The sequence below is a fragment of the Salmo trutta genome, chromosome 25 (assembly GCF_901001165.1).
Source record: "Salmo trutta chromosome 25, fSalTru1.1, whole genome shotgun sequence".
In the NCBI taxonomy this organism is placed as follows: domain Eukaryota; kingdom Metazoa; phylum Chordata; class Actinopteri; order Salmoniformes; family Salmonidae; genus Salmo; species Salmo trutta.
This window is the reverse complement of record NC_042981.1, coordinates 32,913,326-32,935,569: the sequence shown is the minus strand read 5'-3', so window position 1 is coordinate 32,935,569 and position 22,244 is coordinate 32,913,326. Positions and strand designations below refer to the sequence as shown.

The 22,244-nt window shown below is 42.8% G+C and overlaps 1 protein-coding gene across 2 annotated transcripts in view; it reads right to left on the bottom strand.

Annotated features, from left to right (window-relative positions):
• Positions 1 to 828: 828 nt before the first annotated feature.
• The window catches only part of LOC115162447 (centrosomal protein kizuna), a 35,954-nt gene continuing 14,538 nt past the window's right edge, over positions 829 to 22,244 (bottom strand). For both annotated transcript variants that reach the window (XM_029713758.1, XM_029713757.1), the window contains exons 10-15: positions 19,766 to 19,928; positions 19,186 to 19,248; positions 17,799 to 17,879; positions 17,453 to 17,522; positions 2,088 to 2,134; positions 829 to 1,719 (exon numbers count right to left, since the gene is read on the bottom strand). In XM_029713758.1, coding sequence (XP_029569618.1) covers positions 1,625 to 1,719; positions 2,088 to 2,134; positions 17,453 to 17,522; positions 17,799 to 17,879; positions 19,186 to 19,248; positions 19,766 to 19,928 — 519 coding nt within the window. In that variant the 3' untranslated portion in view covers positions 829 to 1,624. The remainder of the gene's footprint in view (positions 1,720 to 2,087; positions 2,135 to 17,452; positions 17,523 to 17,798; positions 17,880 to 19,185; positions 19,249 to 19,765; positions 19,929 to 22,244) is intronic.

Below are 22,244 nucleotides of genomic sequence, written 5' to 3'. Positions count from 1 at the left end.
ATGTGCAAGACAAAAGATTGAAGTGCCTTTGAACGGGGTATGGTAGTAGGAGCCAGGCACACCGACTTATAACAAGAACTGTAACACTGCTCAACAGTTTCCTGTGTGTATCAAGAATGGTCCACAACCCAAAGGACATCATGCCAACTTGACACAACTGTGGGAAGCATTGGAGTCAACCAGGATCAGCATCCCTGTGGAACGCTTGACACCTTGTAGTCCATCCCCCGACGATTTGAGTCTGTTCTGAGAGCAAAAGGGGGTGGTGTTCTTAATGTTTGGTATACTCAGTGTATTTTGTACAGTATACCTCCTCTCACAGAGTTATCTGCCGCACCAAGTATCTGTTGACCTGCTCCTTAACATGGATATTATGTTAGGGAGCCTTTTAGCAAACTCCAAATTATTCCGACACATTCCCTTTCTGTGTGAGGTGCAGGGCTGGCTGAAGCCATTACTGGTAATGAGTGTGGAGTCCTACTTTAGAAGGTTCAGGCATATAAAGTCACCTAAAAGCTGACTAATGGAATCCTACTGATGTACTGAACGCCAGGGGCTTTTACAATATTACAACATAACATGGCTTTGCAAATGTTCAATATTCTATAGACATGATACAGATTAACTTTCATGTACGATTCAGAAAGGCGACCTCTCACAAGATAGGAGTAACAGGTTATTTACAGAACTGGAAAACAGGCTGAGTGGACACGCTGCGTTGGTTCAGGTGATTTGATTTCCAAGGCATTTTAACTAGTGTAATGAATATTCACTACTTGAAGGGTGAAAAGGAAAAGGGTGGATGGGAGGAGGGAGGTTGATGGTTTAACAAACTGCATGTTTTTTTTTCACAAAATTAATTATTATGTCTCTGAGTACTGTATGTCTACTCGACACATAATCTGATCACAAAGCATTATACAAAAATAGAACATGAAAACATGATCGTACTTCTTCTGAGCAAGAAAAAATTGGTGAGTTTGAAATGTCATAGCAAATGAAAAGGCACATGGGAAATGGAAGAGGAAAACGAATACAGGTCTGATATAATCTTTGTATATAAGTACAACTTCACCAAACAGTTTCAAAAACATACATTGTGATCATTGTGGATCTGTTAACACGACGGTACATCTCGTCCTGGGCGATAGGCCACTTCAACAGGTCCGCAGGTCGTTTGGTAACATCCAGAGTGGCCATTGTTCTTTGTCATTTCACAGGTGACTCACGTCACTACACTCAAGCATGCTAGATGCAGACCACTCGGAGATGCTTGCAGCATTCAAAATGCATGATTTCCAGCCTAGTGCAAACAAATCGCTTCAAAAGACCCGTTTAATCTATTTCAAGCTGTTATTATGAGTTGTAAGAGTCATTCAGATAAAGAGACTGAAGAAGGGTTAACATCGGTGCGTTTGAAAACTCTTCACATACTTTAACCACAGTAAGGGGTATCAGGTTTACCATTATACATTTTTTATGATACAGTATGCATACAATTTACAACGTAGATAGAATTTAGTCGGGTAACGAATGGAAGAAAAGTAAACAGTATGCAGATGTTCTCTAAAGCGCTTTCTCTCAGCAGCTTCTGTTAAGAATCCCTTTTCTCAGGTAGTCAGTCCTAAAAATCCTCAGAGTTGTCATTGTTCGTATTGTATTGAGGACGCAGAGCTGCTTCTATCTCCGAGTTGCTGTCGTCTGATTCTCCCCAGAAAGCTACAAAATAAATAACAGACCCAACATTTGACGCCTGAAACTGAATCATGAAATTCATAAAAGCAGAGATGGGGGGGGGGTGTATTCAAATGCAAATAGGAACCGATAGTCATTGTGAAATGCATACTAATTACACATGTAACATGGTTATTACAGAGAGCAAGATCTTCAATAATTGTCCATGTGCCCTTTTCACACCCATTTGTGATCCATACATAGATGGATGGTTCTGACATTAGCATAACATAACATCTCACGTGGTTCACAATATTGCTAACGTATTGCTAATAACTAGCTAGCCTGCTTGGAGATATGACAAAGATAGACAGCATTATTTAGGATGGCTTTGTAATGCATTCTAAACTCACCTTTAGACTGTACAGCAGAGTAGGTTTTCATTTTTGTCATTTCTCTCCTGAAAACACAAAAAAAAGTCAATAGCCCTGTGTTTTGTTGACAGAGCATCATTTCAAGAAGCAATAGTTAAATGTGACGGTGGTCTTTCACATTGAGAGCACTTAAGATTTCAAACGTGTATGGCAGTCGTGTCCTATAAGAATAACCTCACCAGTTGTGTCAAAAGAGACACAAACCTTTTGTAATCTCATACAAGAAACATTGGTTCAGAATTCACACAAGTCAACCACATAACAGGTAAATAGCCTTCAAGGATAAAAAATGATATCGTTGCCACACAGTCAGTGAAATCCTAGAAAAACCATCAATAAAGCTCAGTACATGTCCCATCAATCAAACGCACAACTCACACCAATAAATACCTCGTTTCTTGTACCAGTGCCCTTACCAAAATGTGTATCTAACACACACGTTACAAGGATGCCTATCCAAACGTCGAGGAGCCAAACTTCCAAGCCTAAGCCCGTTTTAAAGGAAAGGAAAACCAAAGGGAACTTCCTTGACTCCTGTTCTAATCGTGCTGAAGGACTTCCACAAGCCCCCTCTTTATTCAGAAGTGGTCCAAAGACAGGGTTGCTGGGTTCCCATAGCATCAGTGATATCGCTATGTAAATGTAGGACCCCTGAAAAGGCTTTGATGTGCCTTGATGCATATGCAATAGGACGTTCCACTTTTAAAGGCCTCTTCAATTTACATCATCACAGGGCCTATTCACAACCACCACAATACATCCCAATCATCTTTCGGGTTATCGTATATCCATATGGCCAGTTGTTTATATTTTTATGTCCTACGGTGAAAGTCTTTTCTTTGAGATGGAACAAAAATAGGGCAGAGTTTGCTCACACACACACACACACACACACACACACACACACACACACACACACACACACACACACACACACACACACACACACGCACGTTGTGTTGATTCATCTGCATCCATGTGTCCCTCAATTGAAACGCATGACCCCTTTGATTGCCATCCTCACAATTACCCCCTTCTCCCCAAGCACAGCCTTGGCAGAGCCAAATGTGACTGCTGTACATCGAGTATATGAACTCAATTATGTTGGCTCTGATCCTATTTAAAGCCACTCCATCTTACAAACTATATGTTTCTGCTTTTGCCACACCACCCAAACAGGTATGTATATATATATATATTTTTTTTTTTAAATCCTCCCAACTCCCCATTTCTAACAGCGAGAAGATTGCTTTCCAATACAATGCATTCAATTATGTAGTCGGCATAACTATTACGGTGCGACCATCACATTCACATATCAATAAGCTTCCTGGCAGATATTTGGATGATGTCTACCTCTATGCCTCAAGGCAAGAGAAAAAGAGTATAAGACTGAAAACCTTTGGCACTCCGAGCAGGCAAATCAAAACAGAGCCAGTCAAAAAACCAAGGTCAAGAAAGTAGATGTGTGGGATGAGGCAAGGACGCAATCACAAATGATTAGCCTGTCTGCATCTTAAAAGGGCACCTTGCGTACAGTATGTCCTTCTGAAACCCAGAGCAAGGTTTTGTTGGGGGCCTTAAGCTTTTTAGATTACACCTTTTTTAGTTCAAAAAGGTACAGATTCAGATATGATTCAATTAGATATTCTTTATGCAAGAAAATGGCTATATTTAACATTAATTTATTCAGACTAGACAAATATACAGTGCCTTCAGAAAGTATTCACACCCCTTGACTTTTTACACATTTTCTTGTGTTACAGCCTGAATGTAAAATGGATTCAATTGAGATTTTGTGTCACTGGCCCACACACAATACACCATAATATCAAAGTGGAATTGTGTTTTTAGACATTTTTACAAATGAATTCAAAATGAAAAGCTGAAATGTCCTGAATCAATATGTATTCCTCCCTTTGTCATGGCAAGCCTAAATAAGTTCAGGAGTACAAATTTGCTGAACAAGTCACATAATAAGTTGCATGGACTCACTCTGTGTGCAGTAATAGCGTTTAACATGATTTGTGAATGACTACCTCATCTCTGTACCCCACACATACAATTACAGTTGAAGTTGGAAGTTTACATACACCTTAGCCAAATACATTTAAACTCAGTTTTTCACAATTCCTAACATATAATCCTAGTAAAAATCCCCTTTCTTAGGTCAGTTAGGATCAACACTTTATTATAAGAATGTGAAATGTCAGAATAATAGTAGAGATATATTTATTTCAGCTTTTATTTCTTTCATCACATTCCCAGTGGGTCAGAAGTTTACATACACTCAATTAGTATTTGGTAGCATTGCCTTTAAATTGTTTAACTTGGGTCAAACTTTTCGGGTAGCCTTCCACAAGCTTCCCACAATAAGTTGGTTGCATTTTGGCCCATTCCTCCTGACAGAGATGGCATAACTGAGTCAGGTTTGTAGGCCTCATTGCTCGCACACGCCTTTTCAGTTCTGCAGATACATTTTATATGGGATTGAGGTCAGGGCTTTGTGATGGCCACTCCAATACCTTGACTTTGTTGTCTTTAAGCCATTTTGCCACAACTTTGGAAGTATGCTTGGGGTCATTGTCCATTTGGAAGACCCATTTGCGACCAAGCTTTAACTTCCTGACTGATGTCTTGAGATGTTGCTTCAATATATCCACATAATTTTCCTACCTCATGATGCCATATATTTTGTGAAGTGCACCAGTCCCTCCTGCAGCAAAGCACCCCCACATGATGCTGCCACCCCCGTGCTTCATGGTTGGGATGGTGTCCTTTGGCTTGCAAGCCTCCCCCTTTTTCCTCCAAACATAACAATGGTCATTATGGCCAAACAGTTCTATTTTTGTTTCATCAAAACAGAGGACATTTCTCCAAAAAGTACGATCTTTGTCCCCATGTGCAGTTGCTAACCGTAGTCTGGCTTTTTTATGGCGGTTTTGGAGCAGTGGCTTCTTCCTTGCTGAGCGGCCTTTCAGGTTATGTCGATATAGGACTTGTTTTACTGTGGATATAGATACTTTTGTACCTGTTTCCTCCAGCATCTTCACAAGGTCCTTTGCTGTTGTTCTGGGATTGATTTGCACTTTACGCACCAAAGTACGTTCATCTCTAGGAGACACAACGCGTCTCCTTCCTGAGCGGTATAACGGCTGCGTGGTCCCATGGTGTTTATACTTGCGTACTATTGTTTGTACAGATGAACGTGGTACCTTCAGGCATTTGGAAATTGCTCCCAAGGATGAACCAGACATGTGGAGGTCTACACGTTTTTTTTTCTGAGGTCTTGGCCGATTTCTTTTGATTTTCCCATGATGTCAAGCAAAGACACACTGACTTTGAAGGTAGGCCTTGAAATACATCCACAGGTACACCTCCAATTGACTCAAATTATGTCAATTAGCCTATCAGAAGCTTCTAAAGCCATGGCATTTTCTGGAATTTTCCATGCTATTTTAAAGGCACAGTCCCCTTAGTGTATGTAAACTTTTGACCCACTGGAATTGTGATACAGCGAATTATAAGTGAAATAATCTGTCTGTAAACAATTGTTGGAAAAATGACTTGTGTCATGCACAAAGTAGATGTCCTAACTGACTTGCCAAAACGAGTTTGTTAACAAGAAATTTGTGGAGTGGTTGAAAAACAAGTTATAATGACTCCAACCTAAGTGTATGTAAACTTCCGACTTCAACTGTAACTGTAAGGTCCCTAAAGTCAAGCAATGAATTTCAAACACAGATTCAACCACAAAGACCAGGGAGGTTTACCAATGTCTCGCAAAGAAGGGCACCTATTGATGGATGGGTAAAAATAAAAAAGCTGACATTTTTATATCCCTTTGAGCATGGTGAAATTATTAATTACACTTTGGATGGTGTATCAATGCACCCAGTCACTACAAAGATACAGACATCCTTCCGAATTCAGTTGCCAGGGAGGAAGGAAACCGCTCACAGATTTCACTATGAGGCCAATGGTGACATTAAAACAGTTCCAGAGTTTAATGGCTGTGATAAGAGAACTGAGGATGGATCAACAACATTATATAGTTACTCCACAATACTAACCTAATGGACATAATGAAAAAGAAGCATTTACTGAATAAAAATATTCCAAAATATGCATCCTGTTTGCAACAAGGCACTAAAGTAATACTGCAAAAAATGTGGCAAAGCAATTAACTTGGGGCAAATCCAATACAACATATTACCGAGTACCACTCTCCATATTTTCAAGCTTAGTGGTGGCTGCATCATGTTATGGGTATGCTTCTAATCGTTAAGGACTGGGGAGTTTTTCAGGATTAAAAATAAGCGGAATGGAGCTAAGCACAGGCAAAATCCTAGTGGAAAACCTGGTTCAGTCTGCTTTCCACTAGACACTGGGAGATCAATTCACCTTCAAGGAGGACAATAAATAATACTTTCTGAAAGCACTGTAAGTCAACTTTAACGAATTGTACTTACCTACAAAATACCTCAGCTATAAAATTTGACTCACAGCCCTGATCCAATTTGTCAAAGTTACAGTGGAAGCTGTTTGCAACCTTGCAGTGGACATCTTTAATATGAACACGATTTAGACTTCAATCCATGTTCAAAATCACTTGGCAAGATTGTCTTCTTAGCAGCCATTATACCCAGCATAAAAATATATTTTTTAAGTAATGTTCAAGTCACCTTTAAGTAGGAGCAATTCTTACGAGAATGTCAACATCCAGAACATCCATTTAGATGAAGTGTCAGACACTCCTATAACATTCTTTGCTTTCATTGAGAGATTGTTTGATTTAGGGAATACCAGACAGATAAAACTGTAATTACACAAAACGCACACACACACAATCAATAGTTACATGGTCGAGTCATCATTTTGGGAAGTGCAACCTTGTAGTCCTGACTACACCGTTTTTCCATAATAGCATTCATGAAGTTTTAGTCCAAGGTGAGCTTCAAATGAAATGTTTTTCAAAACGGTCTGTACTTTTCAGAAAATTGGCAATTGAAGTAAATGTGGAATAGCAAAGAGTGTCTTGTCGTGATGTGTTTTGTTCTATATTTTTATTTTAATCCCAGCCCCCGTCCCCGCAGGATGCCTTTTGGTAGGCCATCATTGTAAATAAGAATTTGTTCTTAACTGACTTGCCTAGTTAAATAAAAAAATAAAAGATAAGGATGTCTGGTCTGTTACTTCCCATTTAGCCTGCTGCTACACTAACATAGCTTGTCAAACACAGTCCCACTTATTTTGGATAGGGACGTATTTTACAAAATTATACATCAGCTGTTACGGCATTGCATCCTAGGCTACGACATCTGAAAACACAGACATAATCAATATGTATGTATGTACAAATATATATATATATACACATACATTCCTTTTTTAAATCTCAAGCCATTTACAGCAACATGTTACTTCTTCTCCCCGCCACTGTAATGACGGTAATAAATACATGTTTCCGGGGAATAAACATGGACTATTCTTTTATAACTTCTGCAGGCAGCATGGGAATGATCCGTCAGCTGCTCCACTTCAGACAGGGACCGGACTGATTTTCAAGACTGGGCCATTACCATAGAGAGCCCAGGACGCCAATGAATCCTTCAATCTAATATTACATTTCCATAAACATTTATGCCAGTTCATATTGTGCTGAGTTTCCCTTAATTGAGGCAATGTTCTGAATATGTAAGACAGACTGGGCTAGCCACTGTTTTGCACTCTGGTAGGCAAAGGTGAACGTAATGTGAAAAATGCTGCAAATTATAGCTACCATTGAAATGCCTCCTTTTTGTAGTCTCTCCTTCCTGGTTTTTGTGATTGTTACATATTCCTGTTTACCTTATGTTATATCTACATTACAATAAGGTTTGTGAGCTGGAGGACTGGCATCTTTCATTCACAACTTCATGATTTTTCCCCCTCGCATTTGATTATTGTCTATCATTAGGTTATAGGCCTTGCAGAATTAACAAATGTTGTATGATACATTTGGTACAAATTATACAAAGAATTCCACAATTACAAATCCGTATTATCCTACTGCATTTCAAAAAGCAGACTTTATTTTCCCCCAATTAGACATACTTATTGCTAGTGTCTAAGTAAAGGAGACCTAGGCCTATGACTACCTCCTTCGCTTCTCATATGCTATCCTTTCAAACTGCACTATATAATGATTGTGAATGTTTTTGTAATGAGTTCATTGGAATGAAGGTAATTTGATGATGTGCTTCCATAATGGAAAAGCTATACAGGGTGGTGGATTCTGTCTGGAAAAATAATGCTTACCAGGCATTTCATATACTGTTAGCACGGCCTGGTAGAGAAGGCTGCCTCTATTTACCCTGTCTTTTTTAAGCTCCTAACACCCACACAGAAATGCTAATAGCGCAGGCACTCTAGCACAGCGTTTGTCTAAAGGTAAAGGGAAAAAAAGAGGGAGACCCATCACCCCATCACTCCCATCAACTCCTACTCCCTTCCCAGCTATGACCCACAGCTAAATTGTTTAGATGTCGAAAAAAGCAGAGGATTAGAGTAGGATGGAGCACTCAGGGGATTCACCGATTCCACTCTGTGCTCTCTAATGTGTGAGTGCTCTCTGCTGGCCATAAAGGAAAACTGCAGCGCTGGAAATAGTGCCACAGATTCACACTCGGGTACATTCATTGATAGTAGGTGGCTCCTTCATTGGAATCACAGCTGCTTCACAGAACATAATGACCGACAGGAAAAAATGTTATATTTTTATTAAATTAAAATTCTAGACCAGTGAAATTAGTCACAAGTTTACAATAAATGATATACTGAACAAAAATATAAAATACAACGTGCAAAAATGTCAATGATTTTGTTAAAAATCGGTCAATTTGAATAAAATTCATTTCAAATTGTATTAGTCACATGCGCCGAATACAACAGGTGTAGACCTTACTTACTTACGAGCCCCTAACAGAGAGTAGCAGCAGTGTAAAGGGGGGGGGGGGGGGCAATGCAAATAGTCTGATTAGACTAGATGTTCGGGAGTCTCATGGCTTGGGGGTAGGAGCTGTTTAGAAGCCTCTTGGACCTAGAGACTTGGTGCTCCAGTACCGCTTGCCGTGCGGTAGCAGAGAGAACAGTCTATGACCTGGTTGGCTGGAGTCTTTGACAATTTTTAGGGCCTTCCTCTGACACCGCCTGTATAGAGGTCCTGGATGACAGGAAGCTTTGCCCCTTGATGTACAGGGCCGTACGCACTACCCTCTGTAGTGCCTTGCGGTCGGAGGCCGAGCAGTTGCCATACCAGGCAGTGATGCAACCAGTCAGGATGCTCTCAATGGTGCAGCTGTAGAACCTTTTGAGGATCTGAGGAACCATGCCAAATCTTTTCAGTCTCCTGAGAGGGAATAGGTTTTGTCGTGGCCTCTTTACGACTGTCTTGGTGTGCTTGGACCATGTTAGTTTGTTGGTGATGTGGACACCAAGGAACTTGAAGCTCTCAACCTGCTCCACTACAGCCCTGTCGATGAGAATGTGGGGGTGCTCGGTCCTCTTTTTCCTGTAGTCAACAATCATGTCCTTTGTCTTGATCACGTTGAGGGAGAGGTTGTTGTCCTGGCACCACACGGTCAGGTCTCTGACCTCCCTATAGGCTGTCTCGTCATTGTCGATGATCAGGCCTACCACTGTTGTGTCATCGGCAAACTTCATGGTGTTGGAGTCGTGCCTGGCCGTGCAGTCATAAGTGAACAGGGAGTACAGGAGAGGACTGAGCACGCACCCCTGAGGGGCACCTGTGTTGAGGATCAGCGTGGCGGATGTGTTGTTACCTACCCTTACCACCCGGGGGCTGCCCGTCAGGAAGTCCAGAATCCAGTTGCAGAGGGAGGTGTTTAGTCCCAGGGTCCTTAGCTTATTGATGAGTTTTGAGGGCACTATGGTATTGAACGCTGAGTCAATGTATAGCATTCTCACATAGGTGTTCCTTTTGTCCATGTGGGAAAGGGCAGTGTGAAGTGCAATGGAGATTGCATCATCTGTGGATCTGTTGGGGCGGTATGCAAATTGGAGCGGGTCTAGGGTTTCTGGGATGATGGTGTTGATGTGAGCCATGACCAGCCTTTCAAAGCACTTCATCGCTACAGACGTGAGTGCTACGGGTCGGTAGTCGTTTAGGCAGGTTACCTTAGTGTTCTTGGGCACAGGGACTATGGTGGTCTGCTAAAATCATGTTGGTATTAGACTCGGACAGGGAGAGGATGAAAATGTTGGTTGGTCAGCGCATGCTCCAGTACACGTCCTGGTAATCCGTCTGGCCCTGCAGCCTTGTGAATGTTGACCTGTTTAAAAGGTCTTACTCACATTGTCAGTGGAGAGCGTGATCACACAGTCTTCCAGAACAGCTGGTGCTCGCATGCATGTTTCAGTGTTATTTGCCTCGAAGCGAGCATAGAAGTAGTTTAGCTCATCTGGTAGACTCGTGTCACTGGGCAGCTCTCAGCTGTGCTTCCCTTTGTAGTCTGTAATGGTTTGTAGGCCCTGCCACACCCGACGAGTGTCAGAGCCAGTGTAGTACGATTCAATCTTAGTCCTGTATTGACACTTTGCCTGTTTGATGGTTCGTCGGAGGGCATAGCATGATTTCTTATAAGCTTCCGGGTTAGAGTCCCACTCCTTGAAAGCGGCAGCTCTAGCCTTTAGCTCAGTGCGGATGTTGCCTGTAATTCATGGCTTCTGGTTGGGGAATGTACGCACGGTCACTGTGGGGAGGAAGTCATCGATGCACATATTGATGAAGCCAATGACTGATGTGGTATACTCCTCAATGCCATCGGAGGAATACCAGAACATATTCCAGTCTGTGCTAGCAAAACAGTCCTGTAGCTTAGCATCTGCTTCATCTGACCACTTTTTTATTGATCGAGTCACTGGTGCTTCCTGCTTTAATTTTTGCTTGTAAGCAGAAATCAAGAGAATAGAATTATGGTCAGATTTGCCAAATGGAGGACGAGGGAGAGCTTTGTTCCCTGCATTAAAGTCCACAGCCACTAGGAGCGCCGCCTCGGGGTGAGCGTTTTCTTGTTGCTTATGGCAGAATACAGCTCATTCAATGCTGTCTTAGTGCCAGCCTCTGACGGTGGTGGTATGTAAACAGCTACGAAAAATACAGATGAAAACTCTCTAGGTAGATAGTGCGATCTACAGCTTATCATGAGATCCTCTACCTCAGGCGAGCAAAAGCTTGAGACTTCCTTAGATATCGTGCACCAGCTGTTATTTACAAAAACATAGGCCGCCACCCCTTATCTTACCAGACACCGCCGTTCTAGCCTGCCGATAGAGCGTATAACCAGCCAGCTGTATGTTGATAATGTCGTCGGTCAGCCACGACTCCGTGAAGCATAATATATTACAGTTTTGAATGTCCCGTTGGTAGTTCAATCTTCCGCGTAGGTCATTGATTTTATTTTCCAAAGATTGCACGTTTGCTAGCAAAATGGAAGGCAGTGGGGGTTTATTCGATCGCCTTCGAATTCCCTCCGGACCCTTATTCTCCGCCTTCTCTTCACGCAAATCACGGGGATCTGGGCTCGTTCCCGGGAAAGCAGTACGTCATTCACCTCGGGCTCGTCAGACTAGTTAAAGTAACAAAAAGGATTCTGCCAGTTCGTGGTGAGTTAAATAACGTCTGGACATCAGGACTGTGATTTTGGTCATAAGAGACGGTAGCAGCAACATTATGTACAAAATAAGTTAAAGAATTTTTTTTTAAGTTACAAAAAGTTAAACAACACAAACAAACAAAAAAACACAAAATGTCAGCCTTCTTCTCTGGCGCCATTTGGCCCTAATCTATGGATTTCACATGACTGGGCAAGGGTACAGCCATGGGTGAGCCTGGAAGAGCATAGGCCCACCCACTGTGGAGCCAGGCCCAGGCAATCAAAATTAGTTTTTCCACACTAAAGGGCTTTATTAGACAGCACTCCCCTCAGATGATACCACAGGTGAAGAAATTCAATGTGGAGTCCTGGGCTGGCATGGTTACACATAGTCTGCGGTTGTGAGGCCAGTTGGACATTAAGCCAAATTCTCTAAAAACAACGCTTATGGTAGAGAAATGAACATCCAATTCTCTGGCAACAGCTCTGGTGGACATTCCTGCAGTCAGCACCCCAATTGCACGCCCTTTCAAAACTTGAGACATCTGTGGCATTGTGTTGTGTGACAAAACTGCACATTTAGAGTGGCCTTTTATTGTCCCCAGCACATGTTGCACCTGTGTAACGACTAATCAGCTTCTTGATATGCCACACCAGTCAGGTGGATGGAATATCTTGGCAAATGAGAAATGCACAATAACAGGGATGTAAACAAATTTGTGCAAAACATTTGAGAGAAATACATTTTTTGTGCATATGGAACATTTCTGGGGTATTTTGTTTCAGCGCATGAATCATGGGACAAATACTTCACATGTAGCATTCATTATATGTTTGTTCAGTATACAAATTGTTTTAACTACTTAAGTTAGACAACTTACTTATTGGAATGTGACATATTTTCTTTTCCCACTTTCTACTTACTTTTGTCATGAAAAATGAAAACACTTTACATTGTGTGATTAAAAGCCCAGTGCAGTCAAAAAGTGGATTTTATATATATATATATATACACATATATATACACACACACACAAAATATTATGCTCTTTCCATGACATAGCTTAGACCGGGATTCACCTTGTTAGTCTATGATCCCTTATTGATGAAACTCGTTAAATCCACTTCAAAATCAGCGTAGATGAAGGGGAGCAGACAGGTTAAAGAAGGATTTTTAAGCCTTGAGACAATTAAGACATGGATTGTGCATGTGCGCCAGTCAGAGTGCATTAGGAAAGTATTCAGACCCTTTGACTTTTTCCACATTTTGTTACGTTACAGCCTTATTCTAAAATCGGTTAAATAGTTTTCCCCCCCTCATCAATCTACAAACAATACCTCATAATGACAAAGCAAAAACAGGTTTTAAGAAATGTTTGCAAATGTATAAAAAAAAAAATGGAAATATCACATTTATATAAATATTCAGACCCTTTACGCAGTACTTTGTTAAAGCACCTTTGGGAGCAATTACAGCCTCGTGTCTTCTTGAGTATGACACTACAAGCTTGGCACACCTGTATTTGGGAAATTTCTCCCATTCTCTGCAGATCCTCTCAAGCTCTATCAGGTTGGATGGGGAGCATCACTACACAGCTATTTTCAAGTCTCTCCAGAGATCGGGTTCAAGTCCGGGCTCTGGCTGGGCCACTCAAGGACATTCAGAGACTTGACCCGAAGCCACTCCTGCGTTGTCTTGGCTGTGTGCTTAGGGTCGTTGTCCTGTTGGAAGGTGAACCTACGCCCGAGGTCCTGAACGCAGTGGAGCTGGTTTTCATCAAGGATCTCTCTGTACTTTGCTCAGTTCATCTTTCCCTCTATCCTGACTAGTCTCCCAGTTCCTGCCAGTGAAAAATATCTCCACACCATGATGCTGCCATCACCATGATTCACCACAGGGATGGTGCCACGTTTCCTCCAGACGTGACGCTTGGCATTCAGGCCAAAGAGTTCAATCTTGGTTTCATCAGACCAGAGAATCTTGCTCCTCATGGTCTGAGAATCTTTAGGTGCCTTTAAGGCAAACTCCAAGCGGGCTGTCATGTGCCTTTTACTGAAGAGTGGCTTCCGTCTGGCCACTCTACCATAAAGGAATTATTGGTGGAGTGCTGCAGAGACGGTTGTCCTTTTGGAAGGTTCGCTCATCTCCACAGAGGAACTCTGGAGCTCTGTCAGAGCAACCAGTGGGTATTTGGTCACCTCCCTGACCAAGGCCCTTCTCCCCCGATTGCTTCCATTTAAGAATGATGGAGGCCACTGTGTTCTTGGGGACCTTCAATGCTTCAGAAATGTTTTGGTACTCTTCACCAGATCTGTGCCGCGACACAATCCTGTCTCGGAGCTCTACGAACAATTCTGGAGGACAAAAGGGTGGGGGCGGGGGGGCTGTTTGGAAAGACCACCTGAAATTCAGCCTGTTTTTGTGGGGGGGAGTTTTGGCCTTGCATGGTGACATCCCCATGCGGTAAATTAGTCGATAGACAAATATGAGAGTTCTAAACCGCTCTGCCAATAACAGCTAATTTTCAGTTTCCCACTCCCCACTCAAACCACTCCCAGACAGCCCTAGTAAAATTCTTGCTTGAGAAATTGCTATTTGCTAAGAAGTTAATTTAAGTTCTTTTTTTAACCATTTTAATTGAAGACAATCACAGTATGGTACTTAATTGCTACCCGTAAAAACGTCTGCTTTAACCTATTAGACAGATGTATACACTATATGAATACTGTTAGATATGATCTAATTGACTGTGGGAGGAGGAGAGGAACTCAACGCAGGAGAGTGACCTCCTCTGTTTCTCTTGCCCAGTCCCAAATCAACTCACAGTGGGCTATATGGAGTTACACCCATATTGCTTACACAATTACAATGCTTTCAGATCTACTGTGAGTTGAAGGGCCATCAAGTGTCTAGGGGTAGGAGCAAGCATTTGTTTTTAGACTGGGGATGCATCTGCCTTTGCCATGAATTCACAATGAAAAGATTGTCACCATATTATTTCTCTGCCGAAAGTCTCTGAACACATTTCTGTCAGCTGTGTTCTAAATCAGGCTCAGTTAGTTTGTCTGCATGTTCGTTGGTCTCTCTATCTGGCACCTTCTGGTGCCTGATCTTGGTTTTTCCTCCCTCTCGCTCGCTCTCCCTCCCTCCCAGTGTTCTGTGAGATGCCACACACATTGCTTCCTCCTGCCTCTCCTCCAGAGGGCTACCTTCTGATTATGACACTTTGTCTGTCAGAGTGATTGGGGGGGCGAATGCCTGAGCACATCCTGTTGTCCAAGGGAACGCTCCACACTAATTGTCAAGTCAAGGTTTTTGTCAAGCAGGAAGAAGGCATCACAAACACATCACTCACTGATTACTGGAGAGATCACCTATGTTTTCTTTTTCAGTGTGAGAAGTTTTTCTTAGATCAAGGCCAGGCCCAAACAAATAAGGGAAAAAAGCAAAGAAAATACAAAAACAACAAAGGAAAATCTGAAATGCCTACAGTAAAACAAAGAAAAACAGCACAATGAATCTTGCGCAACAGGAAGCAGTGGCATGCACCCCCAGACAAAGGGGAACAAGTAGTCTTTACATGGAGTGCAGCTGCTTATTAAGTCTCACTCCTTGCATTATTCCTTTTATCCCCACTCAACCACAAAGTGATTTTGCTTTACCACTCACAATGGCAGCAAAAGATTTCTAATGGATGAATCCTTAATAAACTGTTGTTGCAGCTCAGTCCGCCTGACCATGATTTACAATACAACAAACAGCACATTCTATGCTCTCTGAAAAACACTGTGTGGAGGAGAGAGAAAAATACTGAATATGAAAGACCTTGATTCTCTCCAACGCCATAATAGTGAAATGAGCACATATAAAATGTGTTAAGAGTATTTCTTTGCATCTTGTATCGACTGCGTGTATTTAATCTGTAAAGCTTATTAAAGGCAGTCATTGCTATGCAAAGCAGCACCCAGCGCTTTTCTCTTGCTTTTCAGCTGAGTGTAGTGTTTGGCAAATAGGACTGCCCCCCTGCCTCTCATTCTGCATTCATAACATGCAACATTTGCACAATGCATCTCTCAAAGGCTCCTGAATAGAGGACCGTAATACTCATGTAAACAACTGCAAACCAATTACTTAATGAATCGGGCCCACACATAATGAGGAGCCACACAAAGGCCTATAAATGCATTTTTTGCACCAAAGCCTCTGCTTTAAACTACAATCCCTCAGCTGTAGTCTAGGCTTAACTGGGAAATCATAATTATTGTCTAAGACAACAGAGAGGAAGCCATTTTTTGAGTCCAGCCACAGAGTCGTTTGATGTCACTCATCAGCTCACTGACAAAATAAAGCAAATCATTTAAAAAAAGGATGAAGTAGAGGGGAAGAGAGGAAAATACATAAGGACAGTGTGAGAGAGAGGAATAGAGAAAGGGGAAGAGAAAGGGGGAAAGAGATGGGGAGAGAGACATTGAGATAGAGTGAGAGAGAGAAAGACATGGCAGAGCATGCTGCAGTGTTATGCTTCTGTTCAAGTGCAGGGTTTCCAGACCACTTGTAGAAGCAATAAAGCGCAAGAAGTGACTGTGGTAAGTGGAATGCTTAAAACGGAAGCATCCGGGGGTGGGGAATCACAGAGGAGCAGGAAAGAGGTACGATGGTGACCGCTCTTAGCTGTCGCTCTACAACAGATCACTTCTCCCCTGACCAGATTAGGTGTCAAGCATGCAAAACTAGTCATTAGTCTCATTTCAATAATTTATGCACAGGACCAACACGGCCACAGTAGCCAATCAGAGCAGTGTGATTCTCTCCATTTCCTCGCGTTTTATCGCCTTCCCATGCTCCTTAATGACAGTGGAGACAGAGCGATCAGAGGGTCTGGAGTCTGAAATTGGCTCATGTTTATTAAAGAGGTATAGTCATTGGGCTGGCACTGGCAGACAGTAGCGCCTCAATAGAACTGGGCCATTATGCCCTTCCCTCTGCTAATAGGTAGACTGAGAGACCCGCTGGCCTGGCCAGGGAGACGCACACTTTGGGCCCTTGTGTCAGCGTGGTGCCCAGTAATCACATGAAATCAGAGAAGATTATTCCTCATAACGTTTACCCAGCCATTACCTTCCCAAATGGGCTCCCGGTGAAGAGCCGCTCTGAGGACCTACAATTGCAGATTTTGATGAAGTCGTGTTGATATTCAAATGCGTGAAAAACATGCAGCTATTCAGACGTTCTTTTCCTACCACTCAACGCTTTGATTTGAGCAGCCTAAATGCAATTCAGGACGTGGGGAAGCTCTGGAAATGAAGGGATGTGTCGTCTTTAAACTCATCCTTGTAAGTCTTCTTCTCAAAACAGTTGTTTCTGATTTTCTATTTGTTGAAACACAGTTTGTACACATAGTACAAACCATTTGGGGCCGGATTGGATTTTCCAAACTAGTTTAGTTGGCAAAGGTCTGGTTTTATAGCTAGTCTCCTTTAACAAAAACCCAATAAATAGTGAGAGCAGGCTTTAGGCTTGATAACAGTCTGGCCTTTTCTTTTCATGCACAAGTTAATGGGTGGCGCCCCCTTGATCTAATGGAAATTAACAGGGAATTATGAGAGCTACATGCAAATGGACATCATTCACTTTGGTGTCTGGTGGCCTATTTCCATAAAGGGAGTGAAGAAGAACAATGTCCTTACCAAGGGTAAGGGTCTTGATTAGAGGAGCGCTCAACCCTCCCAGTAGTCTCTTCATAGCCATCCTTTATTCCTTAAAGAGCAAACAAGACAGATCAAACATTTTGACGTGCATCTAATTACACATTAATATATGCTGTGTATTGACATGTAGGTAAATAGACGGAGAGGAAAAGCACAGAAGACCGACAAAATAAAAGTTGTACACATGGTGGTATTCTTTATACAACGCTTGTGCCAATTCTTTATAGAACATAGAACAGTGAGACATATGGGCAGTGTTGACTGATGATTAGGCCGCGGTGGCTCGCTGGAGGGGTGGGGTGGTGCAGACGCTGTCTCCCCTTACCTGACAGATCCTCCTCGTCTCCAGAGCTCTGCTGCCTCGCCTGTGTGGCAGACTGTTTAAGCAGCTGATATGCTTTTGTCTCTGTTCCAAAAACACAAAATGTCAGAGTTAAATATTGACTCAAGGCCCAGGTTTCCAACTTTCAGAGGCTGTGTGTTTGATGAGACAACACGCTCCGATGGCTGGCTCTTTGGGCCTTCTGATGAACAGTGGGTCAAAACACAGCGCAGGGCCGGCTAAGCTGTGTGTTTAAGCAGTGTGCATACACACGCCAAGGGGAGTAACAGTTTCCACGACACCATAATCACCCTCCACCTTATCTCTGTATCAGGTTGGCAGGCACCCCAACTCGGAAGAGAGAGCTTTTCTTTCAATAAAACACTAACTACTTCCATATACAGTGGATTAGGTCTGATATTTGAGAACTACACAGGCTTTATAATCTATAGAGCAGCTAGCTGTATGTCATAAATGGCCAATTGTCTCAAGTTGATGACACTAACACACGACAGTAAATCGAAACATAAAAGCGTTACATCTGGTCGTTTTAATCCAAGTTCAGGCCAGGGGTCGAGTTTACGCAGCCAAGCGTGCTATCCATAGGCAAGAATCCTTTGAACTCTGTGGGCAACAAATGTATGTTTGGCCTTGCAGAAATGATGAAACAATGGAACATTTGTATGCCAAATATATCTAAGTATCTGTCCATTGTAGTTGTCTTGTCTGTCAAATCGTTTGCTCGGACTAACAAGTGCATGTCACTTTGAGCATTTACAGCCACACATTATTAACTCATTACCGTCGGTTGCCCAGCAGTGGCTCCAGCCATGCAACTGGACTGGCAATTTTTCTTTTCAAAACAATATTTTGCTTTTAATTAGTTGAGAGTTGAAACTGGGCTAGTTCTGTGGTCCTGCGTCCTTGGGGGTGTTCCACACATGAAATGCCCAGTAGGAAATCCCATTGCCTAGTGTAATAAGAAATCATTTTACATTTCTGAGATTCTGACTGTGGACTAGTACACAGGCCGCTTTCAGATCCCGTCTTTTCAAGTCTGCTGCTGCACAGCATTGTTTATAAGATAATGAGAACCAATGACAGATCTTTGGCTACACCCCGGTGTCCTGACAATTAAACAGCTGCATTATGCGGGGTGCGAATTATCAATTTGGCCTCGCCTCTGCTCTGGCCGGCTGAAAACATGCACTGTTTCTCCAGTATAATTAGAGGAACTGCACAGCTCTTCAGGTGGGACTTTGACCCCAGATTCACCTTGATCATCCTACCACAGCCATCCATTTAAAAAGAGCCCATTATCGGCTGCTGTGGGAGGAAAACAAACGGCACACAAGAACTCTGAATGCAGGGCTCGGTACTGCCTTTTTACCTTTAATAGGAATACTTTCCACGGGGCTCTCGTCTTGGCTGTCCTCTTCACCACTTTGTAGTCCTGTAAGAAAGGGAGGCCCACACAGAGCTCAGAGACAGGGGGAGGCTAGGCGGGGACTCTGGGTTTCCCTTTGTCTGAATAGAAGGCCCTATGAAGACTGAGGCTGCCAGGGATTCAGAAAGAGGCCTATGGTGAAAGTGTTGTGATTCTTTGTCATATGGGGGAAGTTTCCTTTCAGTGCAGCGATTGCTCATACTTAACAGAAATGGCACCATTCTACAAAACGCTCACATCCCAACCTCTCTGTCTCACTGGGCAATTACTGACTTTTCTCAGTTTGAAATGTTGTGTAAACTTAAGTTGCAGTATGTGCAAATTACTTCTGATTGAAAAAATTATAGTCGAAAAACACACGCGTCATTGGACAGGGTCATAATCACAACTTCCCTCGTTAGTTTTAGTCTTGAGGCTGGTTATACAGTTCATTATCATAACCGGAGAGTGATGCACCACTACAAAGGAGTAGCACATTAGTTACCAACTGGCCAGACAGAAATGGTGACAGAGGGATAATGACCTTGCATCCCTGCGGCGCGGTGCTCCTGAGAAGGTCTGGCTGGTTGGACCTCCGCAACGCTGTCGTTGAGGAACGAGGGAAGGCCACAGGATGACGACTCACTCTCCACCGAGGGGCACTCTTCACTGGACCGGGACAGAAGTGTCCTCAGCAGCACTTTGGCCTGCAACCATGGCAAATTAAAACCACATTCTCACTGCTCCCACAGTGACTAAACAAGTAATGTACCCAGGCCTGGCTGTGGCACAGAGTACTGCACACATCCTGACTGTGACAAAGAAAATAACTTGAAATTCTCTCTGGTTTAAGCAAGAGATTATGCTCTCCCTCTCTTTCTACTCTCCCTCCCTTACACACACACGCACGCACGCACGCACACACACACACACACACACACACACACACACTCCTCTCATCCATGAGATTAGACAAGTGCCTAAAGAACGCAATCATACTCGTGTTAACGTGAAATGCGTTAAGTTATCTCCACTTGGCGGAGAGGATTGAGACAAACTGCTCTCTTCCTTCCTCTCAACTTATCTCCCGGTAGACGAGGACACACACAATTAAGAAGAGCTGCTCCATGTGAGGAGGAGGAGGAGGGAGATGGACACGGTGATTCCATTCACCGTATCAAACCAGCCATCATCATCATCATCTGAGCGATAGGCCCTCTCTCGTCTTCAAAGCCTGCCTCTCGGCTCAGACGGCTGTTCACAACTTTTAATGAGCGTTAATATGAAGGGGAAGATCAGGAGGATTTAGAAACAGACAAACCTGTACAATATTAGTTGTGATCGGCAGGTCATCGGGAGACTGATAGCGTGTACAGGCTTTCATATCCTGAGAGGAGAACAAACACCCAATCTGATCTTTTCTTCCTACTCAACACTCACAATCCAAAATGTCCTGATCCCTCCTCGTGATATTTCTCTTTTTAAATATATTCAAAATGCACCACATAGTGGAGAGCGCTCTCACAAACCACTGCAATTGAAATATCAATGAATGCAACGGTTGGCCCTTCAATATTCAAAGGGTCTCTGAGTGTGCATGCGAGATGCATGCTCCCGTTGGTCACAGAGTGGTGAAGGCTGTGTGGCAAGACGTGAATGGAAATTCTGTTTGGGCTCGTGTGTGAGAATGAGGGAGAATAAGCTGTTGTGTGGGTTTGTGAGAGGGGGCGAGAGAGAGAGAGAGAGAGAGCGAGCGAGCGAGAGGGGGCAGGAGAGAGAGAGAGAGGGGGCGAGAGAAAGAAAGAGAGAAGGGCGAGAGAGAGAGAGAGAGAGGGGTTTACACTCAGGCTCTTCCTGATGCGCTTGGACATGGTGATCAGGATTGCAGCACCTCTCTTCTCTTTGTCAGTTCATATTTTTAAGAGCCTCTACAGCCTCGCAAGAACCAGAGCTAAAATGCTAGCAGCCTTTTCAGGAGATTGGACACAAATAAGATTGAATATAAATCAGTTTCAAAAAAGAAGAAAGAAATAAACAAATATTCCCTACTCCATCAAATGTTAAGAGATTAATCTGTACAGACCTACTCATTGATTTGTGATACAGTTACAGTCAGAAGTTTACATGCACTTACGTTGGAGTCATTGAAACTCGTTTTTCAACCACTCCACAAATTTCTTGTTAACAAACTATAGTTTTGGCAAGTCGGTTAGGAGATCTACTTTGTGCATGACACAAGTAATTTGTCCAACAATTGTTTACAGATTATTTCACTTATAATTCACTGTATCACAATTCCAGTGGGTCAGAAGTTTACATACACTAAGTTGACTGTGCCTTTAAACAGCTTGGAAAATTCCAGAAAATGATGTCATGGCTTTAGAAGCTTCTGATAGGCTAATTGGCAACATTTGAGTCAATTGGAGGTGTACCTGTGGATGTATTTCAAGGCCTACCTTCAAACTCAGTGCCGCTTTGCTTGACATCATGGGAAAATCAAAAGAAATCAGCCATGACCTCAGAAAAAACAGCCGTCATACCGCTCAGGAAGGAGACGCGTTCTGTCTCCTAGAGATGAACGTACTTTGGTGCGAAAAGTGCAAATCAATCCCAGAACAACAGCAAAGTACTTTGTGAAGATGCTGGAGGAAACAGATACAAAAGTACCTATATCCACAGTAAAACAAGTCCTATAATCGACATAACCTGAAAGGCCTCTCAGCAAGGAAGAAGCCATTGCTCCAAAACTGCCATACAAAAGCCAGACTACGGTTTGCAACTGCACATGGAGACAAAGATCATACTTTTTGGAGAAATGTCCTCTGGTCTGATGAAACAAAAATAGAACTGTTTGGCCATAATGACCATCGTTATGTTTGGAGGAAAAAGGGGGAGGCTTGTAAGCCGAAAAACACCATCCCAACCGTGAAGCACGGGGGTGGCATCATCCTGTTGTGGGGGTGCTTGCTGCAGGAGGGACTGGTGCACTTCACAAAATAGATGGCATCATGAGGTAGGAAAAT